At 33.2% G+C, this 22,606-nt stretch overlaps 2 protein-coding genes across 3 annotated transcripts; both read right to left on the bottom strand.

Annotated features, from left to right (window-relative positions):
* Window positions 1–1,254: 1,254 nt before the first annotated feature.
* On the bottom strand, window positions 1,255–7,459 carry LOC135837652 (ER lumen protein-retaining receptor 3-like). The gene is made up of 4 exons (XM_065353004.1): window positions 7,033–7,459; window positions 6,706–6,904; window positions 6,484–6,598; window positions 1,255–2,506 (listed from the first exon to the last, which is right to left on the bottom strand). Exons 1-4 carry the CDS (start codon window positions 7,142–7,144, stop codon window positions 2,201–2,203), a joined length of 732 nt encoding a protein of 243 aa, XP_065209076.1. The 5' UTR covers window positions 7,145–7,459; the 3' UTR covers window positions 1,255–2,200.
* A 3,070-nt stretch (window positions 7,460–10,529) lies between these two features.
* Window positions 10,530–22,597, bottom strand: LOC135837653 (ER lumen protein-retaining receptor erd-2.2-like). 2 transcript variants are annotated; one of them, XR_010557229.1, is made up of 7 exons: window positions 22,287–22,597; window positions 21,977–22,172; window positions 16,449–16,578; window positions 12,190–16,357; window positions 11,864–12,062; window positions 11,644–11,758; window positions 10,530–11,400 (listed from the first exon to the last, which is right to left on the bottom strand). XR_010557229.1 is itself a non-coding variant. In XM_065353005.1 (4 exons), exons 1-4 carry the CDS (start codon window positions 12,332–12,334, stop codon window positions 11,107–11,109), a joined length of 753 nt encoding a protein of 250 aa, XP_065209077.1. In that variant the 5' UTR covers window positions 12,335–13,473; the 3' UTR covers window positions 10,530–11,106. The 2 variants fall into 2 exon arrangements, 1 of the variants encoding a protein (XP_065209077.1); XM_065353005.1 differs by lacking the exons at window positions 16,449–16,578; window positions 21,977–22,172; window positions 22,287–22,597 and having other exon boundaries at window positions 12,190–13,473.
* Window positions 22,598–22,606: the final 9 nt, after the last annotated feature.

Raw genomic sequence — 22,606 nt, forward strand, 5'->3', positions numbered from 1 at the left:
CGATTTTGAAAAAAAAAGCACAATGCAAATTCCAAAATAAAACACGATTTTGAAAAAAAAAACACAATGGGATTTCAAAAAAAAGCACAATGCGATTTCAAAAAAAAAGCACAACACAATTTTTAAAAAAAGCACAACATGATTCCGAATACATTATGCTATTTTGAATGCTCCTGTGCACAACACGATTTATCTCGAAACCATAATGGGACTCCAAAAGCACTTCAGTACTGAGAGAACCTCTTGGGAGCACAGCAAAATCACAAATTGAAATTACTGGTGGGATTTGATTCAGAAAGGGTAACCACCTGCTTTTGTTGTCTAGGTACTGAACTTGTGTACATGAAACACCTGCAGGTGTTCTAAAAACATTTCTCAAAATTGAACAGTAGAGAAAATTTTATAACCCCTGTGGTGTTACATTTAGGTATAAGCGAGACAATGAAAGGCAAATCACTTTGATTTATAACTTTTAAAAAATAACCAAATCTGAAATGTTTGAAATTGAACAATGGGAAAGAACACTGTAGATAAGAATATTTTACGCCTCCTGCGGTGTTACATTTTAAAACTGATGTCCGCTTTGCTTTTGATAAATATAACTCCACAGGTGTTGGCTTTTCTTTTGATAAAATCTTTTCCATTGTTCAATTTTGAAAAATAAATTCTAAAATTGAACAGTAGATAAGATTTTACACCCCCTGTGGTGTTACATAAATTTCAAAATTTAACTGACATCAGCTTCGCTTTTGTCGGCTGCGCTCTTGATATGGCTCTTTCCCCCTTTTTATTCCTTTTTTGGTACAAATTTTCAATTGCAATTACTCAAGAAGCTAATTGAGTAATTGCAATTATAATTACGGCGTTCCATGCCTCACGTTAGACCACATCTACGTATGGAAATTTCAAGAAAATCGGTCCATTCATCTAAGAGAACATCCGTTCCAAAGAATTTTTCCACTTTCAGAACGAAACCAATAGTGTGCAACACACACTAAAAATTTGCGCTCAAAACGCAATAACTTATTTTTCTTTTCCTCTCTGTGCTTACCCAGGAGACCAAAATTTTGAAATTGAGTGAAAATTTTATTTGTGGCATCCCCCCTTTCATTTGACACCTATTCTGGAACTCGACCCCCCCACCCTTCCCCTCTTTACAACTTTTCCCATTTTCCCAAAAAACAAAAACAAAAATGGACTTAGTGCGTTCTGCTGTCCACCTCCTCCTATATTAAATTCAGTTTTTGGATTGGTAAAAAATTACATTCCAATTTAAATACTCTTTTATCATTAGCTAAATAATGTGTGTGGAGAAAATTATTTATTATTGTCCTTTTATTTGAGTAAAAATTAATTGCAAACTGACTAAAAATATATTCCTCAACTTTTTTTTTTATTTCGGAATTCTAATCGAGCTTTTTACAACGTTTGCTTAAAGAAAAAATATCACAAATTTTAGGAACATCTAAGTGACTGTTGGTAAAGTATTAAAAATGAAATGAAATTAAAAATAATAAATTATGACCTTTTTATCAACTCATTGAAGACGTCATAACAAAAAGGGGTATATATGACACATATGTCCTTTTTGAGACGAATCCATATTGTAATTCTTCAGACCTTCCTCTATCATATGAGACCACCCCCACTTCACAAAGTCGAAAAACCAGTGAGATATCGCCATTTTAAAACTGCGAAGTCGATTAAAAATTTACTTTTTCAGAGATAATGGGTTACTCACGGTCGATTTTGTGTTGTCAACCACTATTTACCTGGTTTAAATCCAAAAATTTGCTCAAAAACATTTTTAAATCAATTTTAAAAAATTAGCCAAAAAAACTCGTCTTTTTTTTTACTCAACATAGCGATCTTTTTTCAGAGATAATGGGTTACTCATTGTCGATTTTGTGTTATCAACCATTATTTACCTGGTTTAAATCCAAAAATTTGCTCAAAAACATTTTTAAATCAAAAAAAAAATTGGCCAATTTTTCGCTTCAAAAAGGGCATATAATTCGAAATGTTTGAGCGCTTACCGCTAACACACAGTTTCCTCCAGACTGATGGTGCATAGCATTTCATACTCGTATAGTTAGATAGTGGGAAAATAAGACAAAATCGTCACCATGTTCAAATATGCACATTTCTAAACTTCACAAGCACTCAAACTTTCAAACAGTTTTTTCTCAAAATACAACTTTCACACATATGTCCTTTTTGCTATGACGTCTTCAGTTTTACTTTGATCTGATTTCCGATTGAATGCAACTTGTAATAAAAAATATGCCAGATAAGCATACAATTGAACTATTCCGCTTACATCGCTGATCACATCGCGTTCTCTTTCATAAATCGAGTAAATCGAGTACATTAATCGTGAAATCCCCATAAGTATCAAATAAAAATCCGCGTAGTCTTGTTTTTCTCGATTCTTACGAATATATTGCACTAGTAACTGGGGCCAGATTGCGACGGCTTCCAAATAATAGCTGAATGCCCATCCAAGCTGGAAGAAGATCATACAGTTAGGTATTTCAATTGAGATAATTACCTATAATATGGTTATATGTACTTAGGTTGAAATTGACATTTGATTGCGTATAGGTAAAATGTCCCATTTTTTATTTTTTTTTTGTGAAAATTCTGACCCTCACTTTTGATGCTGGACGCTACAGAACTGCTCAAAACCATCACCACTTGACTCGACAGGTTGAAAATGGGATATAAATAGAACAACCGTTCAAGTTAATCTGATCCAATTTTGATTTTTTTTCATGGGAAAGGAGTCAACTTTGGGACTGGACCTTTTTCAAAAATTGTTGGGTAGGGACTGGACGAAAAAACCACGATTTTTTTTAAAAATTTTCCTCTTTGAGAACCCATATTTCCCCTCGAGAAGCACCTCCAGAGCTCAAATTTTTCTGATTGACTTTCAACTCAAAATGAAGAATAGGTGCCTCTTATGTATTTCTTACGTAAATATGATGATTTTTTTTTCGAATTTCAGCATTCCCCATTGCTAGATTGGTTTACTCGTATATTCCAAAAAAATGAGATCCTTAAAATTTCAACTCAAAAAGATGCTTTTAACCTGTGCCCCAAAACTTGAAAAAAATGTCTACATTATTATTCGAAAAGACTCATTTTTACTTTAAAATCCCAAAATATATGCAAACTTTCTTCATTACGATGCGTTTTGGACTCCGATGAGTTATTAGGGGGTGTGGGCCCCCTCAAAATTGAAGCCAAAATGAGAAAAAATGCAATTATAAGTGAATTTTGGTCTCGTTGACGTTGGAACATCCATTCGAGGATTCTTTTGGATAATGAATCAAAGTAAATACACAAATTGTACTTGGGATATAAATATAAAGGACCAAAGACGAACTTGAGAGCAGATGGAAGGAGTCAAATGCCCCAAAATTTCGAAAAGATTATTTATGTATAATTTTTGACGAAAATAAATGAGCTCATAAGGGAACCTATTGAGGTGTCACACTCCGATTTGAACAGGACCGCGATTTTTGGAAAGAGCATAATCTAAAACCCCCAAAACCAAATTTTCAGTTAGCCAAGTTCATTTTTCGATTTTTGGCAAACGTTTTGAAAAGTCAAAATTGACTGATTTTGGCGATTTATGCTTTTTTTTAAAAAAAAGTACGTACTTGATCAGTAAAAATGGTCAAAATACGTTCGTCCCAAAACTAATATCAATTACCCAAATCCAAATTTCACAATTTCCAGCCATTCTGGAGCCTCCAGCGCGATTTTTCAATTTCTCCAGAAGTTTGAATTTGCTCCAGAAGGCGTAAATATGAAGTTGGGCAGCTAAAAATCGAGTTGTGTATTATAATCGACCTGTTTAACGAGTTCATCTACATTTGAGGCGATTTAGGAAGTAACATCTCACGAGTGGTTTTTTGACCAGCTTTTTTCAAAATTAAAAAATCCAAAAAATCAAAAGATAACCGTTTGTGAGAAAATTTTTGAAATTTGCGTGAATCGTTGTATTTCTTCAAGAATTAACCCCCTGAGCGCAAATTTTACCATTTCCAGCCGTTTTGGAGCAAAAGTGACACCTCAAGAAACCACTCTTGAGGAGTCACTCTCAAAATCAGCTCAAATGTGGATAAACTCGTTAAACAGGTTGAGTGTAATATACAACTCGATTTTTTAGCTGCACAACTTATTCATATTCATGCCTTCTGGAGCAAATTCAAAATTCTGGAAAAATTTGAAAAATCGCGCTGGAGGCTCCAGAATGGCTGGAAATTGTGAAATTTGGTTTTGGGGGGTTAGTTATGGACAAAATACGGCGATTCGCGCGAATTTTGAAAATTTCCACACTGTTTGAATTTTTTAATTTTGAAAAAATGAGAACCCATTCCTTTCCTTCAGGGGCATCTCCTGAGCCAACATTTTCTCTGAGTCATTTTCAACTCAAAATTAAAGTCCATGTTGAATTTCAATTTGTTCGAAATCTGTCGATTTGGGCGAGGGGTTGATGGGGGGGAGGATCGAATTCAAGTGTATGTGTCTTTTGTTGGTTTTAACACTTCAATTCTCCGTTCTAACCCCAAATCGTTGAAATTGAGCTTCTACATTCAGAGGGTATTTTTTCCAGGTTTATGGACCTATTAATCTCTCCTCGAGGTACAGAAAAACATGTATTTTTGTATCTTTTTCAGCAGTTTTTGATTTTGTACGATGACAGGACGACAGGACCGACAGGGGTGCCAATTAGTCCGGCATATGACAATAGGAGTAATTGCACCCCCCCCCCGCCGATCCTCCGAGACAACTTTTTTCATAAAGAGGACATCCTAAGGAACACTTTAAAGCAAACTTGTCAAAAAAAAAGTTGGCCTTACTTACAAAAAGGCGGCTATTTTGATTGACAGGTCAGCCGAAATCGCAGATTTTGCATTTTAACATAGGACTTGCACGAACTTTTTCAAACTTTACAAAGGTAAATCGAAAGATCATGCAAAAATTTATCACCTGTCAAAATTTTAAGTGCTAAAGTGCGTTTTTCGATTTTTGGTGAATTTTTGAAAATCAAATTTAGGCCAAAAATGAGGGAAAAAATTAAAATTTTACCAAATTGACCAAGAAAGCTGAAATTTGGGATATACCAGCTATTTTCGACATGCCAAATCGATTGGAAACGGTTACAACCCGTTTTGAGCAGTTCTGGAGCCTCCAGCAGATTTTTAAAACTCGAAATTCCCACAAAATTTTATCAAATTGTAGTTTTAAAGCTAAAATTTATTCTAAAAACCAATTTCAATACGCTACGAAGTACTGCAGGTGAATTTCAAGTCGTTTTGGATCCTTCAGTGACTTTTTGAAAATTACTGAAGCCTCCAGTAGATTTTTGAAACTTGAAATGGACATGGAAAGCTAAAATTTACTCTAAACTCCAATTTTAACACCCTCTGAAGACGACTTCAGGTGGGTTTCAAGTCATTTTAGGACCTCCAGCGCATTTTTTGAAAATTAATGGAGCCTCCAGTAGTCAAATGAAGTTAACAAGCTGAAATTTACTTCGCAGGCTACATGGTGGTTTCAAATGGTTTTGAAGCTTCCAGCTACTTTTAGGAAATATCAATTTTCCAAAAAAAACCTCATACAATCGTTCAAAAAGTTGCTGGAGGCTCCAAAACGACTTAAAATTCAACAGCAGTCAACTTCGTAGCGTATTAAAATTAGTTTGCAGAATGAATTTCGACTCTCCATCTTAGTTTGATGAAATTTTGGGGAAATTTCAAGTTTCAAAAATCTGCTGGAGGCTCCAGAACTGCTCAAAACAAGTTGAAACCGTTTCCAATAGATTTGGCATGTCGAAAATAGGGTATACCCCAAATTTCAGTTTTCTTGGTCAATTTGGTAACATTTTGATTTTTTCCCTCATTTTTGACCTAAATTCGATTTTCAAAAATTCACCAAAAATTGAAAAACGCACTTTAGCACTTGAAATTTTGACAGGTGATAAATTTTTGCATGATCTTTCGATTTACCTTTGTAAAGTTTGAAAAAGTTCGTGCAAGTCCTATGTTAAAATGCAAAATCTGCGATTTCGGCTGACCTGTCAATCAAAATGGCCGCCATTTTGTAAGTAAGGTCAACTTTTTTTTTTTGGCAAGTTTGCTTTAAAATATTCCTTAGGATGTCCCCTTTAAGAAAAAAGTTGTCCCGGAGGATCGGCGGGGCGGTGCAATTACTCCTATTGTCATATGCCGGACTAAATAGATGAGACCTGAAGGCGCTAATTACCCAACCAAAGTGAGCTGTTGGTTTTTAGCAAGGCGAGGAGCGGTCTTAAATCCTCACAGCTGCAATCTCTCTTATTTATAGCAGAAGTAGACTGTCATAATAACAATCATCACTCTCCTCGTTTCTAAAATCATCCCCACCATACTTGAACTCAATTTTTATGTCAAATTTACAAGAAAAAACATCGGTTTCTAAGCAGATACCTACCTCGACAAAAGGAATCCCATACATGCGTAATTCGTCGTAATCAATCACATTGCTGGAAAATCCAGGATTATATAAAATGGCCAGCAATCCGGATGGAACAATTAAATATCCGATCCTGCAAATAAGCAATCAAAACATTTATTATGCTCGAGTTATTCTTCAAAAAAAACCACTTTCATTTTGTTCAAGTTGAATAAAAAAAATATGACTCAATTTACCTACCTGAACTTATCTTGCTCGCGACTGGAATGATGTTCAAATTTATAATAAATCAAGTAAACTATAACGTACGATGACCATAGCAGAGTAACTCGCAATAAAATTTCAAACCCATTCAGCACAAGAACATCGCCCACGTATTTTCCAAAGTATCGAGCAGTGTACACGATCGCAAACAATGCTTGCGATTTACCTGAAAAACCTATCAAGAAAATACGAGAAGACGTGTGAGTTTAAAAAACATACCTACTTATAGAAGGAATCCCAAAATGAACCATTTGAAGAAATTTACCAAAATAATATTATTGTAAAGTTATAGTATAGGTTTACCTTTACTTTTTTTCGAATACAGCAGCAGCAGCAGTAAGTAAATAGTTGCTATTAAACGAAATGCATCACCGGCTCGTTTGATAAGGATTACGTCGTCGTATATGGCCCGCATCGCGCTTCATAGATAGCATTAAAATTAAATTACTTTAACGACTCGATTCTGGCGATCTAAACTATTCAATCACACAGGAAGCAACACCTCGAAAAATTCCCACAAGCAGAAAATGAAATGCCGAGTCCGCGGATATTTGATGAAGAATATTCTGAATATTGTATCGCGAACGACCAGCGTTGTAAATTGGTGGCTTTTTATCGCACAATTATTCTACCAATTAATATGAATTTAAATGAGTAATGCGTGTTTTTCCTTTTTTATATCATTTGAATTCTGTTCGGCGGAGAAAAATATGCAGATAAATGATCACGTACATCACAAAAATGTAAACGTCACTCGACTCAATTCATCCAATGACTAATGTTAGGTATTCGAACTGCGATGAAAAATCAAGCTGGCAGCCTGCATCACTGCTCACAGCTGCTTAAAACAGTAGATAGGTATGTAGGTAGGCAGAGACACCCATGCGACTTTAAAGTTTAAGAGGAATTATTATTGACGCGAAAGGGGTGTCAGTGGTTGAGTGGTAGGTATGACCTGAATCCCTGTAGTATTTGTTAGCCCCCCACTCCCCACCCCACCATCATTAATTTGAAATCACTTTCTGCCTTGTTGCAAAATTTGTTTTTGCCATGGGCTATGATAAAAGTATAAAACTAAAAAAATGAATTGAGCCCAAGTGAGAGTCTCCAGAAATAAAATCAACACTAAAACTGAAATCGAAAAATGAAAGTGCAAGACTGCAAGTGAATTAGAAACCCTCAGAATGAAATTGAAAACTGAAAATAAGACTAAAAACTCTAAAAAGAAACAAATTTGAGAATGGAATTGAAAATTCCAAAAGTAAAATAGGAAAAAATGATAAAAAATTGAAAAATGAAATGAAATTGAAATTCAGAACACCAAATTAAAAATATAAAATAAAATTAAAAATGAAATGAAAAATTGAATCTGGAAATGGAATTAAAAACTGAAAATGAAATTCAATAATGAAAAAGAAAAAACATCAGAATGATATTAAAAACTAAAACTAAAACCAAAACTCTAAAAAAAATTAAATCTGAAAATGAAATTGAAAATTCCAAAAAATAAAACTGAAAAATTATGATAACACATTGAAATTGAATATTCTGAGTCGTGAAATTGAAAACAAAAAAATAAAACTGAAAAATGAAAATATAAAAAAACTTGAATCGGAATCAAAAACCAAAAATGAAATTGAAAATGAAATTCTAAAAATTACTTGAAAAACTAAAAATAAAATCGAAAAATGGAAGCACAGTGAAACTGGAAAGCGGAATAGTGAAAAGTGAAAATAAAACTCTATTCTTAGAGCTACTATTTCTAGTTTTCAAGTCCATTTTATGCTTCATTTGAGGTAATGTTCAAAATTTTCAAATTTCGTAAGTACCTACTCAGTTTTCAATTTTATTTTCAATTTCAGAATTTTTCAACTGTATTTTTGGTTTTTATGTCGTTTTGGTGTTGTAAAATTTTGGATTCTCTTAATTTATTTCGAGATAGGTACCTACTACCTACTTCAGTTTCTTCAGTTCTATATAAACTCTCATTTTTCCATTTCATTATTATACTTTTTTTTTTTTAATGACTGTTTTGATTTACCTACCTACCTAACGTTTAGAGTTTTCAATTTCATTCCCAAGTTTAAATTTTTATCACCTGCAGTTTGTGTTTGATTTCTCAGTTTTTGGTTTCATTGTTAGTTTTAATTTCAGAGTTTTTGGTTTTACTTTTAGTTTTCAAAATCGTTTAGAGAGATTGTAATTAAACTTGTGATTTCCTTTTTCAATTTGTTATCATTAAAGTGTGAATTACTAGGATAGGATGATTCAGATAAGCGTGATTACTTATAAGGGGGGTTACATGAGAAACTACCTAAGGGGGTTGAATTTGGCCTATATCTCCTAATGTCACTAGACATGGGTATCCGATCCAATATTAATGAGAACAACTAAATGTTAGAATAATAATGAAATGAACACCTAACATCATTATTCCGATGATTACTATTTATTGTACTAAAAGACATCAATACTGCTATAATTAATGCGTTTAATTATAATATTCTCGACCTTCGTCCCAATATGTCAATCTATGATCCTTGCCATAAGATTGTTGCTGATCATGTAGTTCAATACGACATCTATATCATCACGAGATGGTATAGGTAAGCGAATAGGTATCAATCAATATACCTATCTATGAGTCAGGATCCTTGCCCTAGGCCCGTGGATACACAATAATATTAATTAATTGTGGTAACTTATGATTAACCAGTGGAGACACCACCATGTAAGTACCTACCTACTTACCAAACACTGCCCGTCGTCACACCATCTCTTTCCCTTAGCCTACCCCAATAATAGTGGCTGTCGGTGGCTGCTTTACGAAGAGACACTGACACACGTAACACACGCTCTACCTGATGATGTCCGGAATCATCTCAGATAGCCGCAAGAAGAGATAAATAGGTATTAATTACATTTACGTTAATTACTCTATCGACGAATGAGTAAATCAATATAGAATTACCACGATAGAAGTGGAACAAACACGAGTTAAATGCCTCATTGTGAGACTTATATATTTAATTCGACACTATGTAGACACAATGCCACTTGATACCTTACGCTGCAGACAATAGAAAACAAGTGAGGCTCGTGGAGCGTGGACAAATTCTCATATAGAGAAGCCACGATCCAGAAGATCTGAGCTCACCCCTTTTATACATGATTGATAGATTTATGTATAAAACGGGTGTATTGTGTAAAGATACACGTACCAAGTGATTTATGTGCATATTAATTTATGCACCGATAGTTCCCACGTTACGACGATTCCCCTAACCAGGTAATCTTTCCGAGAATGTCCACCTAGAGGGTGAAGGCATATGAGGCCTATAGAATCAAATGCCTACTTCTCCACTTTTTTTCGAAAATGAGTTAAGCATGGTTTGGTATACTACAACATGTCCCGCATCTGATGAAAATGTCAAAATTTGAATTTCGGTCAAGGAAGTATAGTAAAACAGCGTGTAAAGTTAGGGGTTAGAATCAAAACTCTACTTTTTTAATGGAGAAGTCGAGTTTTCAAACGAACCTGGCGGATTTCGAATGAAACACTAGTGTTATGCCTTGAAATTATGCTTGAAATTGAATAAATTCATCAAGTGAGGACCCTTCCCGCAAAAAACACCTTTCATTTTTATTAATAAAAATTAATTTTTTTACTTTGAAAAAAAAGGAAAATTATTTCAATTTCCAAATTAATGGTCTAAAAATGCAGTATTATTTCAATTTCTTAAACTTTACAAGATTTCCTGAACGTTTAGCACTGTATTGCTAAAAAAATTTTGATGAAATGTGCTACAAAGATATATTAAGTGTAAGGTTGGAGACAAAACTGCACTTCTCCAAACTTGAAGCGGCTCAGGAACTCTTATGGCAACGTGTAGGGTAAAACAAACATGCAGGTCACTATCGGCATGTTGGTAAGAAAATATTAGACGTATTACCTCGGTATTTTATGTTACGATGAATGCTAGGGAGGTTTTTTGCGTTTTTCTCAAAAAGTTCAAAAATGGAGAAGTACACTTTTGATTCTAGTGGCCTCATATTACACTATATCAAATTTAATTTTCAGTTTTGATTTCATTTTCGGAAACTTCAACTTGATTTTCAAACGTTTTTGCTTTAAAATTTTACATTTCACTTTGAAAATATCCAACTTTATACGCTCAGTTTTTAATTTTATTTCGAAAATGTCTGTAAAATACATAAGTATGTAAAAAAATAATAAAATGAAAAATAAACTCTTAACAATTTTTTTGTTGTCAAAAGGCTAATTTATCACAAATAGGACTCATCAGTTATCACTTAAAAACTATACAAAAGTTAAAAAATTGAAAAAAAAATACAATAACAAGAACAAAACAGGGGTCATACGTCATCTTCAATCATCTTACTCCGATCTGACTTCCGATCGAGCCCTCCTTGTAGCCAAAAATACCCCAGATAGGAACACAATTGAATTACGCCGCTTACAGCGCTGATCACATCGAATTTTTCTTCAATAATCGAATAAATTGAGTACATTAATCGTGAAACGCACATAAGTTTCAAGTAAACGTTCACAAAGTCTTGTTTTTCAGGATTTTTACGAGTATATTGTTGCATCATTAACTGGGGCAAGATTGCAACAGCTTCCAAATAATAGCTGAATGCCCATCCAATCTGAAAAAAAAAATTATAGATACTGAAATTGATAAGTTGAACGATAGGTACTTATAATCAATACATTTGATGCTTCAACTTTTTCTTTGAAAATTTCAACAACCCAACCTAAAAATTGGACAATTCAAAGTTTCATTTTTTTTTGTTGTAAAAATGCATTTTTAATGATAAAAAGTCAAAAAAATCATAAATTTTTCATCACCAACGATCGATTTGAATTGAACTTTCAGCACATTATTATACCTCGACAAAAGGAATCCCAAACCAACGTAATTCATCGTAATCAATCACATGATCGGCAAATCCAGTATTATATGAAATACCCAGAAAACCGCATAGGACAATTGGATATCCAATCCTGCGAAGCAATCAGAACATAGAGGGTTGATATAGGTATTCAATTCATATTCTTCACTAGTTCATTTGTGAGCTACAAGTTGAAAAATTGGCTTAATTTACCTACCTGAACTTATCTTGCTCGCGACTGGAATTATACGCGAATTTGTAGTAAATTAAATAAACCATGAAATACGTCGAACATAATAGCGTAATTCTCAATAAAATTTCGAATCCATTCAATACACGAATATCGCCCTTATATGCACCGAAGTATCGAGCAGTGTACACGATCGCGAACAACACTTGAGATTTACCTGAAAAACCTGCCACGAAAATGGAAAAAATGAGTTAGAAAAACGTATACATACCTAGTGAGTAGAAGAAGTAGCAAAAAAAAAAAAAAAAAAAAAAAAAAACTCAAATCAATATTGAAGTACCTATCTAACTTACCTGTACTTTTTTTCGAATCCCATATCATTAACAACGAGTAAACAGTCGCTATCAAACGAAACGAATCGCCGGCTCTTTTAAACTGCATTACATTGTCATATATGGGAAGATCCTGAAGCTGCGCCCTTGGTTTCAATGGATCCATTGCTTTTGGTTAAATTTTACAAAGTAAGTTTAAAAGCTTATGGATTCGGAAACGATCGACGTCGTAAACTGGTCGATTTTTATAGAAGAATTTGTTCTTATCTAGATACTTATTAATACGAATGTACATAATGAGTAACGAGAGTTCTTTTTATCTTAATCGGGGCTGGGTGGCATGGCAGGCTAGGAAGACTGCTCGCTATCTACAAGCCCCTCTATCTATTCATGGAAGGAAACTTTGAGTGTTTAAAAGTGTACCAAGTGAGTAAAAAATGAAAAAGAAACTTGTAGAGCGATTTTTGTTGTGAAAATCGCAATTTTCAGCATCGATCCACATTCAGTTTTGAAGGAGTAAGGCCATTTTAAAGTTTTAGAGTTGATCAATTTTTGTAAAATTTGATGAAACTTTTTATTTTGAATTGGGTTTCATTTTGCGATTTTATTTTGAGTTTTTTTTATTCTCATTTCATTTAGATACAACTAGGTATATGTTTTTGAGTTCAATTTCATTTTAGTTTTGTTTTTTTTTCAATTTTTTTTTCAAATTCATTTTCAGTTCTAATTCAAGTCTAGATTTTAATTCAAAAATTTTCTGATTCATTTTCAGTCTTTTCTTCTATTTTCAGATTTTTTATTTTATTTTCAATTTTTGATTTAATTTTCAATTTTTAATTTTATTTTTAGTTTTCAATTTCATCTTATGTTCTTGATATAGGTAATGATCATTCAGAATAATCAATTTTTATTTCAGTTTTCAATTTTTTACCATCATTTTTCAATTTTATTCTCGGTCTTGTCGGTTTTAATTCAAAATTTTCGATTTCATTTTCTGTTTTTTCCTCAATTTTCAGATTTTTTAGTTCCTTTTCAAAATTTTGTTTTATTTTCAATTTTATTTCAGTTTTTAATTTCTTATCATTTTCAATTTCACCTCTTGTCTTCTCAGTTTTATTTTCAGAACGAGGCCGTTTCTAGTAATTAGGGGTTTTTGATTTTTTTACCCATTAAGTACCTATAGGTACCAAGTTTGTAGAAGCAGATCATTGAAAAAGAGCACTATAGTTTCAAGAAAACCTAGAATTTTCAAAAAAACAAATTGAACTATGAATTTTTAAAAACATTTGCGTACAAAGAAGATGATAAATAATCGTAGAAAAACTGTCAAAAAAGCATTAAAAGCACTAAAAATTATCCAAAATTTATGAAATTTCAGCAAAATTTTTGCAAAATACGCGAAAATGATCTAAAAACCCTTTAAAATGATGTAAAAAAAAACACTAAAAAATTATTAAAATTACTAAAAGTTGGCATAAAAATATGATTGTCAGTATTATCCTGAAAAGCATGCAAAAGTGTCGAAGATCTTCCAAAATGCTGTAAAAATATTCAAAAAAAGGTACAGAAAAGTCCTGAAAATGCACGAAAAAAATGTGAAAAAACTCAAATACATAATTCAATTAATGAACTAAAAATTACCAAAAACAGTAAGAATTCGTCAGAATGATGTAAAAAAACGCTCAAAAATGCATTAAAATGACTGAAAAGTATCAAAAAGTGATGAAATTTTGCCAACAACAATCTATTTGTACCCAGGGGCGTAGCGAAGGGGGGGCTAGGGGGGGCAGCCTGCCCCCCCAGTGTTTCGCGAAAGTTGGGAAAAGTTGGGAAATTGTGAGAAATGCAAGAAAGTTGGGAAAATACAAAAATTCCGACAGTAAGTATTTTAGTTTTGGAGTTTTCAAATATTAAAATTTTTTACAATCATCAAAGTTGAAAACTTTCCCAACTTTTGAAGCCAAACCAGTTTCTAAATTTATGATTTTGCCAACTAAAATTCACATTTTTTCAAAAATTTTTGCCCTCGCTTCGCTCGGGCCAATTTGTTTTTTTTTCACACTTGAAAATTTCAAGAAACTATTAATGAATTTCTTAAAAAGTTGAGATGAGAAAAACCGAATTTTTTCTTTGAATTACAATTTTTCCAAAGTTTTTAGCCTCGATTCGCTTGTGCCAATTTGATTCTCTTCTACTAAGTTACAATTTCAAGAAACGTATGATTGAATTTGAAAAATATTGAGACCAGAATAACTTGATTCTTTTATTAAAATTGATGTTCTACTTTTCTATTTCAAGTCACATATTTTCCAAAACTTTTGCCATTGCTTTACTCGGGCCAATTTAGTTCTTTTTTTCACACTAAGAATTTCACAAAACCATTGATAAATTAAAAGAAAGTTGAGATCAGAAAAACCGAATTCTTTCATTAAAATTGATGTTGTTCTACTTTGCGAACTACAAACTTTTTAAAGCTTTCGGCCTCGCTTCGCTCGGCCCAAATTGATTCTCATCTACAAAGTTACAATATTTAAAAAAATCTATGATTGAATTTGAAAAATGTTGAGATTACAAAAACCGAATTCTTTTATTAAAATTGATGTTATTCTACTTTTTGAATCATAAATTTTCCAAAACTTTTGCCCTCGCTTCGCTCGGGCCTGCTTTAAACGATTTTAAAAATATGAAGATTAAACAGAAAAGTTCCAGAAATACTCATAATATTCAAAGCTTATAAAAAATTCAAATTTTTCATTTCTTTCGGAACAGAACCACTAGCTTTTCAAAATTTTTAATACCAGAGTGTTCAGCACGTTAAAATTTTGATTATAGTCGGCAAAGTTACAATTTTTGGCTACAAAATGTCGTGATACAATCCCCTCACTACTTGTAACTTGAATACCCTCTTTTTTCATCCAACTTGGGAATTTTCAGTCAAATTAGTTGGGAATCTTAGGATCTTTGCCCCCCCTGCAAAACCACTTCGCTACGTCCCTGTTTGTACCTAGTCAGAATTATCAAAATGACTCGTTCTTTCTCATCTAAATTGTCAAAAAGTGTCGTTTTTCGCAAACGTTGAAAAGAAAAGCCTTCCTTTAGGTCAAATTTCCAGAAAGTCTTGTTTTTTTGCGGCATAAAAAATGAGTTTTTATTTTCGTCAAAATTGCAAAAAAAAAAAAAAAAGATGCTCTCTATCAAAATAATCAGAAAATTATAATTTTCCCATAAGTGTAAAAAGACCTACATTCTTGTAAAACCTGTTAAAAAAAAGGGCACATTTTTTGTCAGGATTGCCAAAAAAAACTGTTCTGTTTCCCAGAATTACCAGACAGTCTTGTTTTTGACAAAATTGCAGAATTTTCAGTACAAAATTGCCGCACGTACCTTTTTAGTCAAAATTTTCCCAAAAAAATCTCGTATTTTTGACGCAGTTGGTTCTTTTTTCAAAAAAAAAAAAAAACAAAAAACAAAAAGACCCATTTTTATCAAAAATGTAGACGATCTGGAGTCTCCAGCAAAATTGTTGATTTTTCTCCAAAAACTTCAACATGCTCCAGAAGACTATGGCATCTGAGCGTCTCCTTTCTCGTGTCAACGACCAATGAGGGCCTGAAGGCATAACAGAAACTGCGACGTGTTCAGCAGTGTTAGATTGAAAGTGAAATCTGTAGGTAATACAAAACAAGGCAGCTACGTGTTGGTGTGAATTTTAGAATTTATAATTCATTTTTACCCAAGAGGAAAAGTTTAATTAAAATTTTTTTGAGTAGCATAAAAAAGCCACTCAGTTTTTTACAACCAAGATTTTTTTATTTCTGTAAACTTTACTTTAGTAGGTACTTAGATAATTATTTTGTATACATTTGACATTTTTCTACATTTAAATATACACTTCAATATTTGCTTCCTCGGCAAATTTAAAATGAGGCACTTTTCTCCATACATAAATGATCACGAAAGTCATAAAAATCACATATTGTAAACACGCGGATGAATTTATGTAAAGATCAGGGCAAGTGAATTCGTACCCTGACAATGCACTTATCACGTAAACCCCTCGATAGGCCCACATTGCGAAGATGTAATAAAGTGCGATTTTTCTCGTTTCGAAGGTTTTATCTCGATAAATCATGAATAGCTGAGGTAGAATGGCAACGGCTTCGATGAATAAACCGAATGATCGAAGTACCTGAAATAATTAGTTAAAGATTATTCTCGAGTAATTTTGACTTTTGATTTAAAATAATGTAAGTGCATGTGCCAATAATACTCGTACGTACATCTATGTAATTGAATTTGAATTCGAGCAGCTCCAAGAACGTAGATTCGATAGCCTCTGTGGAAAACCCATTGCTGAATATCGCTGCTGCAATAGCCGCAATGGCTGCAAAGAGTATTAAATATACGACCCTGAAAACAAATGAGAGAATTCAAAAAATTATTCAACTTTTTTGGCAAAAATGTGTCAGATGTTTAAGTTACATATTTCAAAATTTTGAAAATTTGATATTTTCACACTTTGAGTTCAATTTGCTCAGAGAAAAAAATCTCAAATTCTTTCCAAGTCTTTTTGAAATGAACAGAAATGCCAGATTGAAATTTGAAAGGAGATGATGCCATTACCTCATTACTCCAAAATGGCAATCACTATAGAGAAAAACAGCGCCCTAAGTACCTACAAATTATGTGCTGCGGAGCCTTTTTTCGCATTTTGATTTTTTTTCGAACTTTTTAGAAATAGAGTAGGTGTAACTGAGCCCCTTAAAAAGCTGAGGGCCCAAAATGTTAAAATATTCAATATGGATATACAGAAAATCATATTTCAAAAAATCAACATTGAGCTCCAGCCAGAGGAGCTCTTCCGGATCGAAATTGTTTATGAAACATTACTTAGGTATGGGTAAGGTACTTATCGAAACATTATAGCTTTTCAGGCAAACTGACTCTAATTTTGAAATCCGTTTGACCTAAAAATCAAAATTGATTGCATGATTTTCAAAATTTCCGGGTCAAAGCTCCCCTCTGACAAGCAAAATTTGATTTTGAGCTAAAACGAATTTCAGAATTAAAATTAGCGCCTTCAAACACCATGTGGGCTCCTATGCTGAAGCCTCCATCGAGGGGGACTTCATTTTGGTTCTGAGGTCAAATGGATTTCAGAATAGGAACGAGTACCTTCAAAAACCAGTTTTTCAATACTTTTACCCATGGCTGTATTTTTCAAAATTTTGGCCTCAAAACCTCCTGTAAGCTATAGGGGACTCAATTTCAATTTTATGGTCAATTGGATTTCAAAATCAACATCAAAGATTTTGAAAATGTACATTTCAATGGGTATGCTACGTTTTTCAAAATTTTGTACTTCAAGGTCCCCATTTAGAGGATTCAAGTTTGGTTTTGAGGTCAAATGGATTTCAGAATTGGAATCGGCGGCTTTGAAAACCAATTTGGATATCACCAGGCCTCCTTTTGTATACGTTAATTTTCGAAAATTGTAAGGCCACAATTTTTTGTACCCCTCCCCCCTTCCAACTCCAAACATTCAAAAAGAATTTATTTTCATCGTCTTACCCGATTAAAATAAAGTCATCTTTTTGTTCAAAATTTGCTAAACAAAAGTCCTGTTTTTTGCTCAACTTGCTTATCAAATTAAAATTAAAATCTTTAAAATGGTTCCATTTTTTTTTGTTGTCAAATTTATCCAAGTTCAAAAATGTCTATTTTGAAACAATCATCAAAAAATGCACACTTGAGTTAAAACTGTCAAAAAGGGCCAATTTTGGTCAACATTGTTCGACAATAATGTTCTTACCAAGATTGCTCAAAAAAATCATGTTTTTGCCAAAATCGTCAAAAAATTCTCTTTTTGTGATGAGCGGATATGCCCTGCTCGCCTATGTAGTTATTTGTATAATCTTTTTATGAGTGTGGCTTATGGTAATAATCCTGTGGGAGGAGCCATAAGCTACATAATGTACTCGCGATCCGAGCCTCGCTGCTAGGATCGTGATGCTAGAAAAATCACTTGGTCCAGGACACTCGAGCTCTCCGGGTCAACGTCGCTCTCAGTAAATATGTACAAGGCTAGTATGGCTTGCGATTCGTGATATACCCATCTGTAGATGGTTTTATTCTGATTTCTTTTCTATAACGCAAACTTCGTTAAATCCTGCGTAAGATCGTGGTACTTTTATAGTTATTGGCCAGGTTACTCTGGACACCTGAGCCTCTATCTCTACAAAAATGGATCTCCGACCTAGACCTGCCGAAGCGACTATTATTGGGGTCGCCAGGGAGAGGCAGGCAATGTGAACAGTTGATAAAAAGTGTATCTACATCATCTAAGGTAATCGTTTAATTCTTTTACTGGGGTTGCGTTCGCCCTTACATAGTGCCCTTTTAGTAATTATTGAGATGATGTCATAAATGTCATCTGAGTACTTTGCTATATTTTATGTCACGAAGTATACTATGTATGCTATATTCACTTTGGTGTTGTTTACCTTGCTTTTAATTAAACCAATATGTGTCGACGCATACAGAAATGGGACACGCGCCCAAAAACAAGTTTTTGACAAAAACGCGCTTAAAGTTTTTGAAGTCGTTTTTGAATTTTCCAGTTGTAATTTTAGAAATATTAGGATGGTCACTGCTGGGTATGTTTAAGACACACTCTGGTAGTCGCTTTGCGAACTTTTCGGGATAATTTTACATTATACAGGGTGGCTCAGTTATAATTGTGCTCATTTTTTAAAAAATTTTTTACTTTTTATTTTTTTTTTATTATTTTAATTTTGAGATCAATTTGGAGGCGAAATGGAGCGTTCCACGAGAAAAATACATCAACCAAACTTGTAGAGAATTGAATTTCCAACAACCTGTAAGAGATTCATTTTTCTCCAGAATGCATAGTTTTTCTGTTTTCCTCAAAAAACAAAAATCTTACAATGATATCGTAAAATTTTCTTATTTTGAGCAAAAACGGAAAAAATATGCATTCTGGAGAAAAATGAATCTCTTATAGGTAGTTGGAAATTCAATTCTCTACAATTTTGGTCGATGTATTTTTCTCGTGGAACGCTCCATTTCGCCTCCAAAGTGATCCAAACATAAAAAAATCAATTTTTTTTGGTCTTTTTAAAAAAATTTTTTAGGTACCTCACCTTAGAGCCATTTTTTACCAGTTTAGAGTAAAAATCCGGTCTCAACGATGGTTCCATTGAATTCCACGATGAATTTTACATAAAAATCAATCATTTAAAAAAAATCCATTTTTGGGTCGCGTATCCCATTTCTGTATGCGTCGACACAATAACAAATGCTAGGTGACAATGTGTTAATCACCTCAGTATTTGAAATGGAAAGAATACAACTACATCGTATTCTTTCCTTTTACACTCGCTTATTGTTAATTCTTGGGCTGTGCCCATGTGTATTTTAAGTCACCTACTCAGAGAGTCAGAAGATAGGTAGTTTTGTATTCAGTACCTATCTCACACACAGATTAATTATAAGTTTACTTGTAATTAGTTGGTATAATATGCTCAATTACTTGTTTTACACTAACATCTGTAAATAAAAACCATAAGTTATTGGTACGAGAAGGCTTTCTTTATTTATAGTATAGTAACTTCTCACTGTGTACATTGAGGTAGAAAGGATTGCCTATTACATTTTTATGTCAAAACTGTCAGAGAGTAGGTAAGTAGTTGTTTAATGAAATATTTTTTTTGTCAAATTTTTTTTCCTCAAATTGTTTTATTTTTTCAGTTATGACTATTTTTTGTTATTTTGAAACATTTCAAAAAAATTCCTGGATATCCATTTCTTTTTTTTCTTTAAAATTTTGTTTATTAAAAAACACCTTTTACAATACGAAACTTTAATGAGAATAAATTCTAAATTAATACATGAGCGTGAGACGCGTTTCGGTCTGCTCGGAGACCCGAAACGCGTCTCACGCTCATGTATTAATTTAGAATTTATTCTCATTAAAGTTTCGTATTGTAAAAGGTGTTTTTTAATAATCAAAAATGTGCGAAAAAGGTGAAAACTACACGCGAATTAAAATTTTGTGTTCCAAATCCCCTTTGTAGGGTCTTGATTTCAATTTTGGAATCAAATGGATTTCAGAATTAGAATCAAAGCATCTCAAAAACTACAACTCAACACCTACATTGTATTTTTCTAAAGTTTAAGCCTTAATAGGCCCTCATGAAGGAGACTTGATTTTTGTTTTGAGATCAAACGGTTTTCAGGATGGGAACGAACGCCTCTAAAAACTAATAGGTATCTCAATACACATATCTTTTTTTTTTAAAAAAATTTCAGGCTCCACCCCCCTCTGGTTAGCTCAATTTGAATTTTTTTTGGGTCGAATGAACTTTTGAATTGAAATCAGCGGTCTTCAAAAATCAATATTTCGATAGTCCTATTACATTTTTCAGAATTTTCAGCTGCTTGCACTTCTCTGAAGCACTTGTGGAGTTAATTTTGATTTCGATGTTGAACAGATTTATGTAGAAATGGGAATCATCGTTAACTCCCAAAGCCAACCTCTATTCGTAGATTGTGTGTTGATTTTTAATTATTTTTTTTCATATTTGATAAAATCTTTAGCCCTTAATTTTTATTTTTCAATGTAATCAAAAAAAAGAATCACTGGAATTTTCGTTTTTTTTGCGAAATTTTAATCTACCGGATTTTGACCAAATTCAACAGAGACTTTCATTTTGAGTTGATACTTACTCACAAAAATTGTTAGCTCCGAAGGTGCCTGTGTAGGAGAGATTTGAGCTCCCAAAGAGGGAGCATTTTCAAAAAAATCCTGTTTTTCGCTTCTTTAGCTACGCAACCCGTTTTGGGAAAAATGACCCTGGCTCAAATAAAAGTATTTGAGATTCTGCGTGACCGTCAAAATCCAAGACTTCTTACTTATGAGTTATTTTTGGATAGGTAAATTTGTGTTTCGAAAATTTTTCTTGACTAATATTTCGCATTGATCATGCCCAAATATTGAAAGATATCATTCCTGAAATCGAAGAAATATTTTAGAACGCAGTAGTGCCAATTTTTTTAATCATTTTTGCCAATTTCAAAAAATCGAAAAAAAATTCGATGAAATTTTGAGCCTCATTTTTTGGGGAGATGATTCTGGAGAAATTGATAATTGTGTTAGTGGCTCCAAAAATTGCTGGAAAGTGTGAAATTCAATTTGAGCAAAGTTTATGTTCTCGTAGTAGTTTCAGGACCAATTTTTATCATCTATACCTACCGAATAGTTTCAGTTAAAAATAAATGAATGGCCAAAAAATGGCGCGTAATTTTATATGTATTTTAAAAAATTCAAGAATTTAATAAAATCAATTTTTGCAAGGGCAAGTGAAATTTTTTTGTATGAATGTTTCCAACCATACCTTTTTCTAAGCTCACCGTCCTATTCATACTTATCGCGATCGAATGAACATTGCGAGGGTTTCCTTATCAGACAGCATCCAATGTAATGCTAATGTATGATTCATTTTTTATCACCGTTTGAATGATTTTTCGACGAAATTATAAAAACAACCGGATATATTTCGATTGAAATCTGACAATAACACAGCGCAACAGCTCCCTCAACTGATTTCGATCGATTTTGGTGCATATTTTCAAAATCTGTCAGAGCTGGTTCAAGCCCACAATGTTCTCCAAAAATAAGATATCTCTTTCTCTTTTTTTTTAACAACAGAAAAATTAACAAATATTGAAGCAGTAAACGAAAAAAGCTAGGCTATTACTGTGCGAAAATGGAATAATGAATAAATACCCGAGTGAATCCTCTTGACGACTATTGGTGTCCTTAAATTTCACGTATATTAGATAAACCGTCAGCCAAGTAGCCAAAGCGCAGATGATCTTGATATCAGTCTCTGACTGCGAATTTTTCGCGACGGACCAGTTAGAAATACAACTCGTCGCAGAAATTGAGATAGCATACAACAACTGGGTCTTCCCCGAAAAACCTGTAGCGGTGAGAATAAATCATAAATTATTAGATATACCTAACACGAGATACACTAACCTAACCGAACAAAAAAATATAGGTACTGTAGGTGCTATAGAAACAAATTCTTTACCTGCACAATTTTTCGATACCCATATCACAGTTGGCAGGACAATCGCAACTATTAAACGAATTTCGTCTCCTAACAGTAATAAATCTCTTATCGTGGTCAACATTTTGCACAAAGTGATAGTCACTCTACATTCGGATCATGTACTGTTCTACATCTACTCGTACATTTACAAATTATCAAGTTTCAATTTCGCACGATAAATTCACAACGGAAAACATAAGTAACATATTATAGCCATTAGGTAAAACACAGTACGTCAGAGACTGGTTATCATCACGCTCACAGCATTCTGAAACTGAATCATAAATTGAATAGGTAGG

This window comes from Planococcus citri, chromosome 2 (genome assembly GCF_950023065.1).
Source record: "Planococcus citri chromosome 2, ihPlaCitr1.1, whole genome shotgun sequence".
In the NCBI taxonomy this organism is placed as follows: domain Eukaryota; kingdom Metazoa; phylum Arthropoda; class Insecta; order Hemiptera; family Pseudococcidae; genus Planococcus; species Planococcus citri.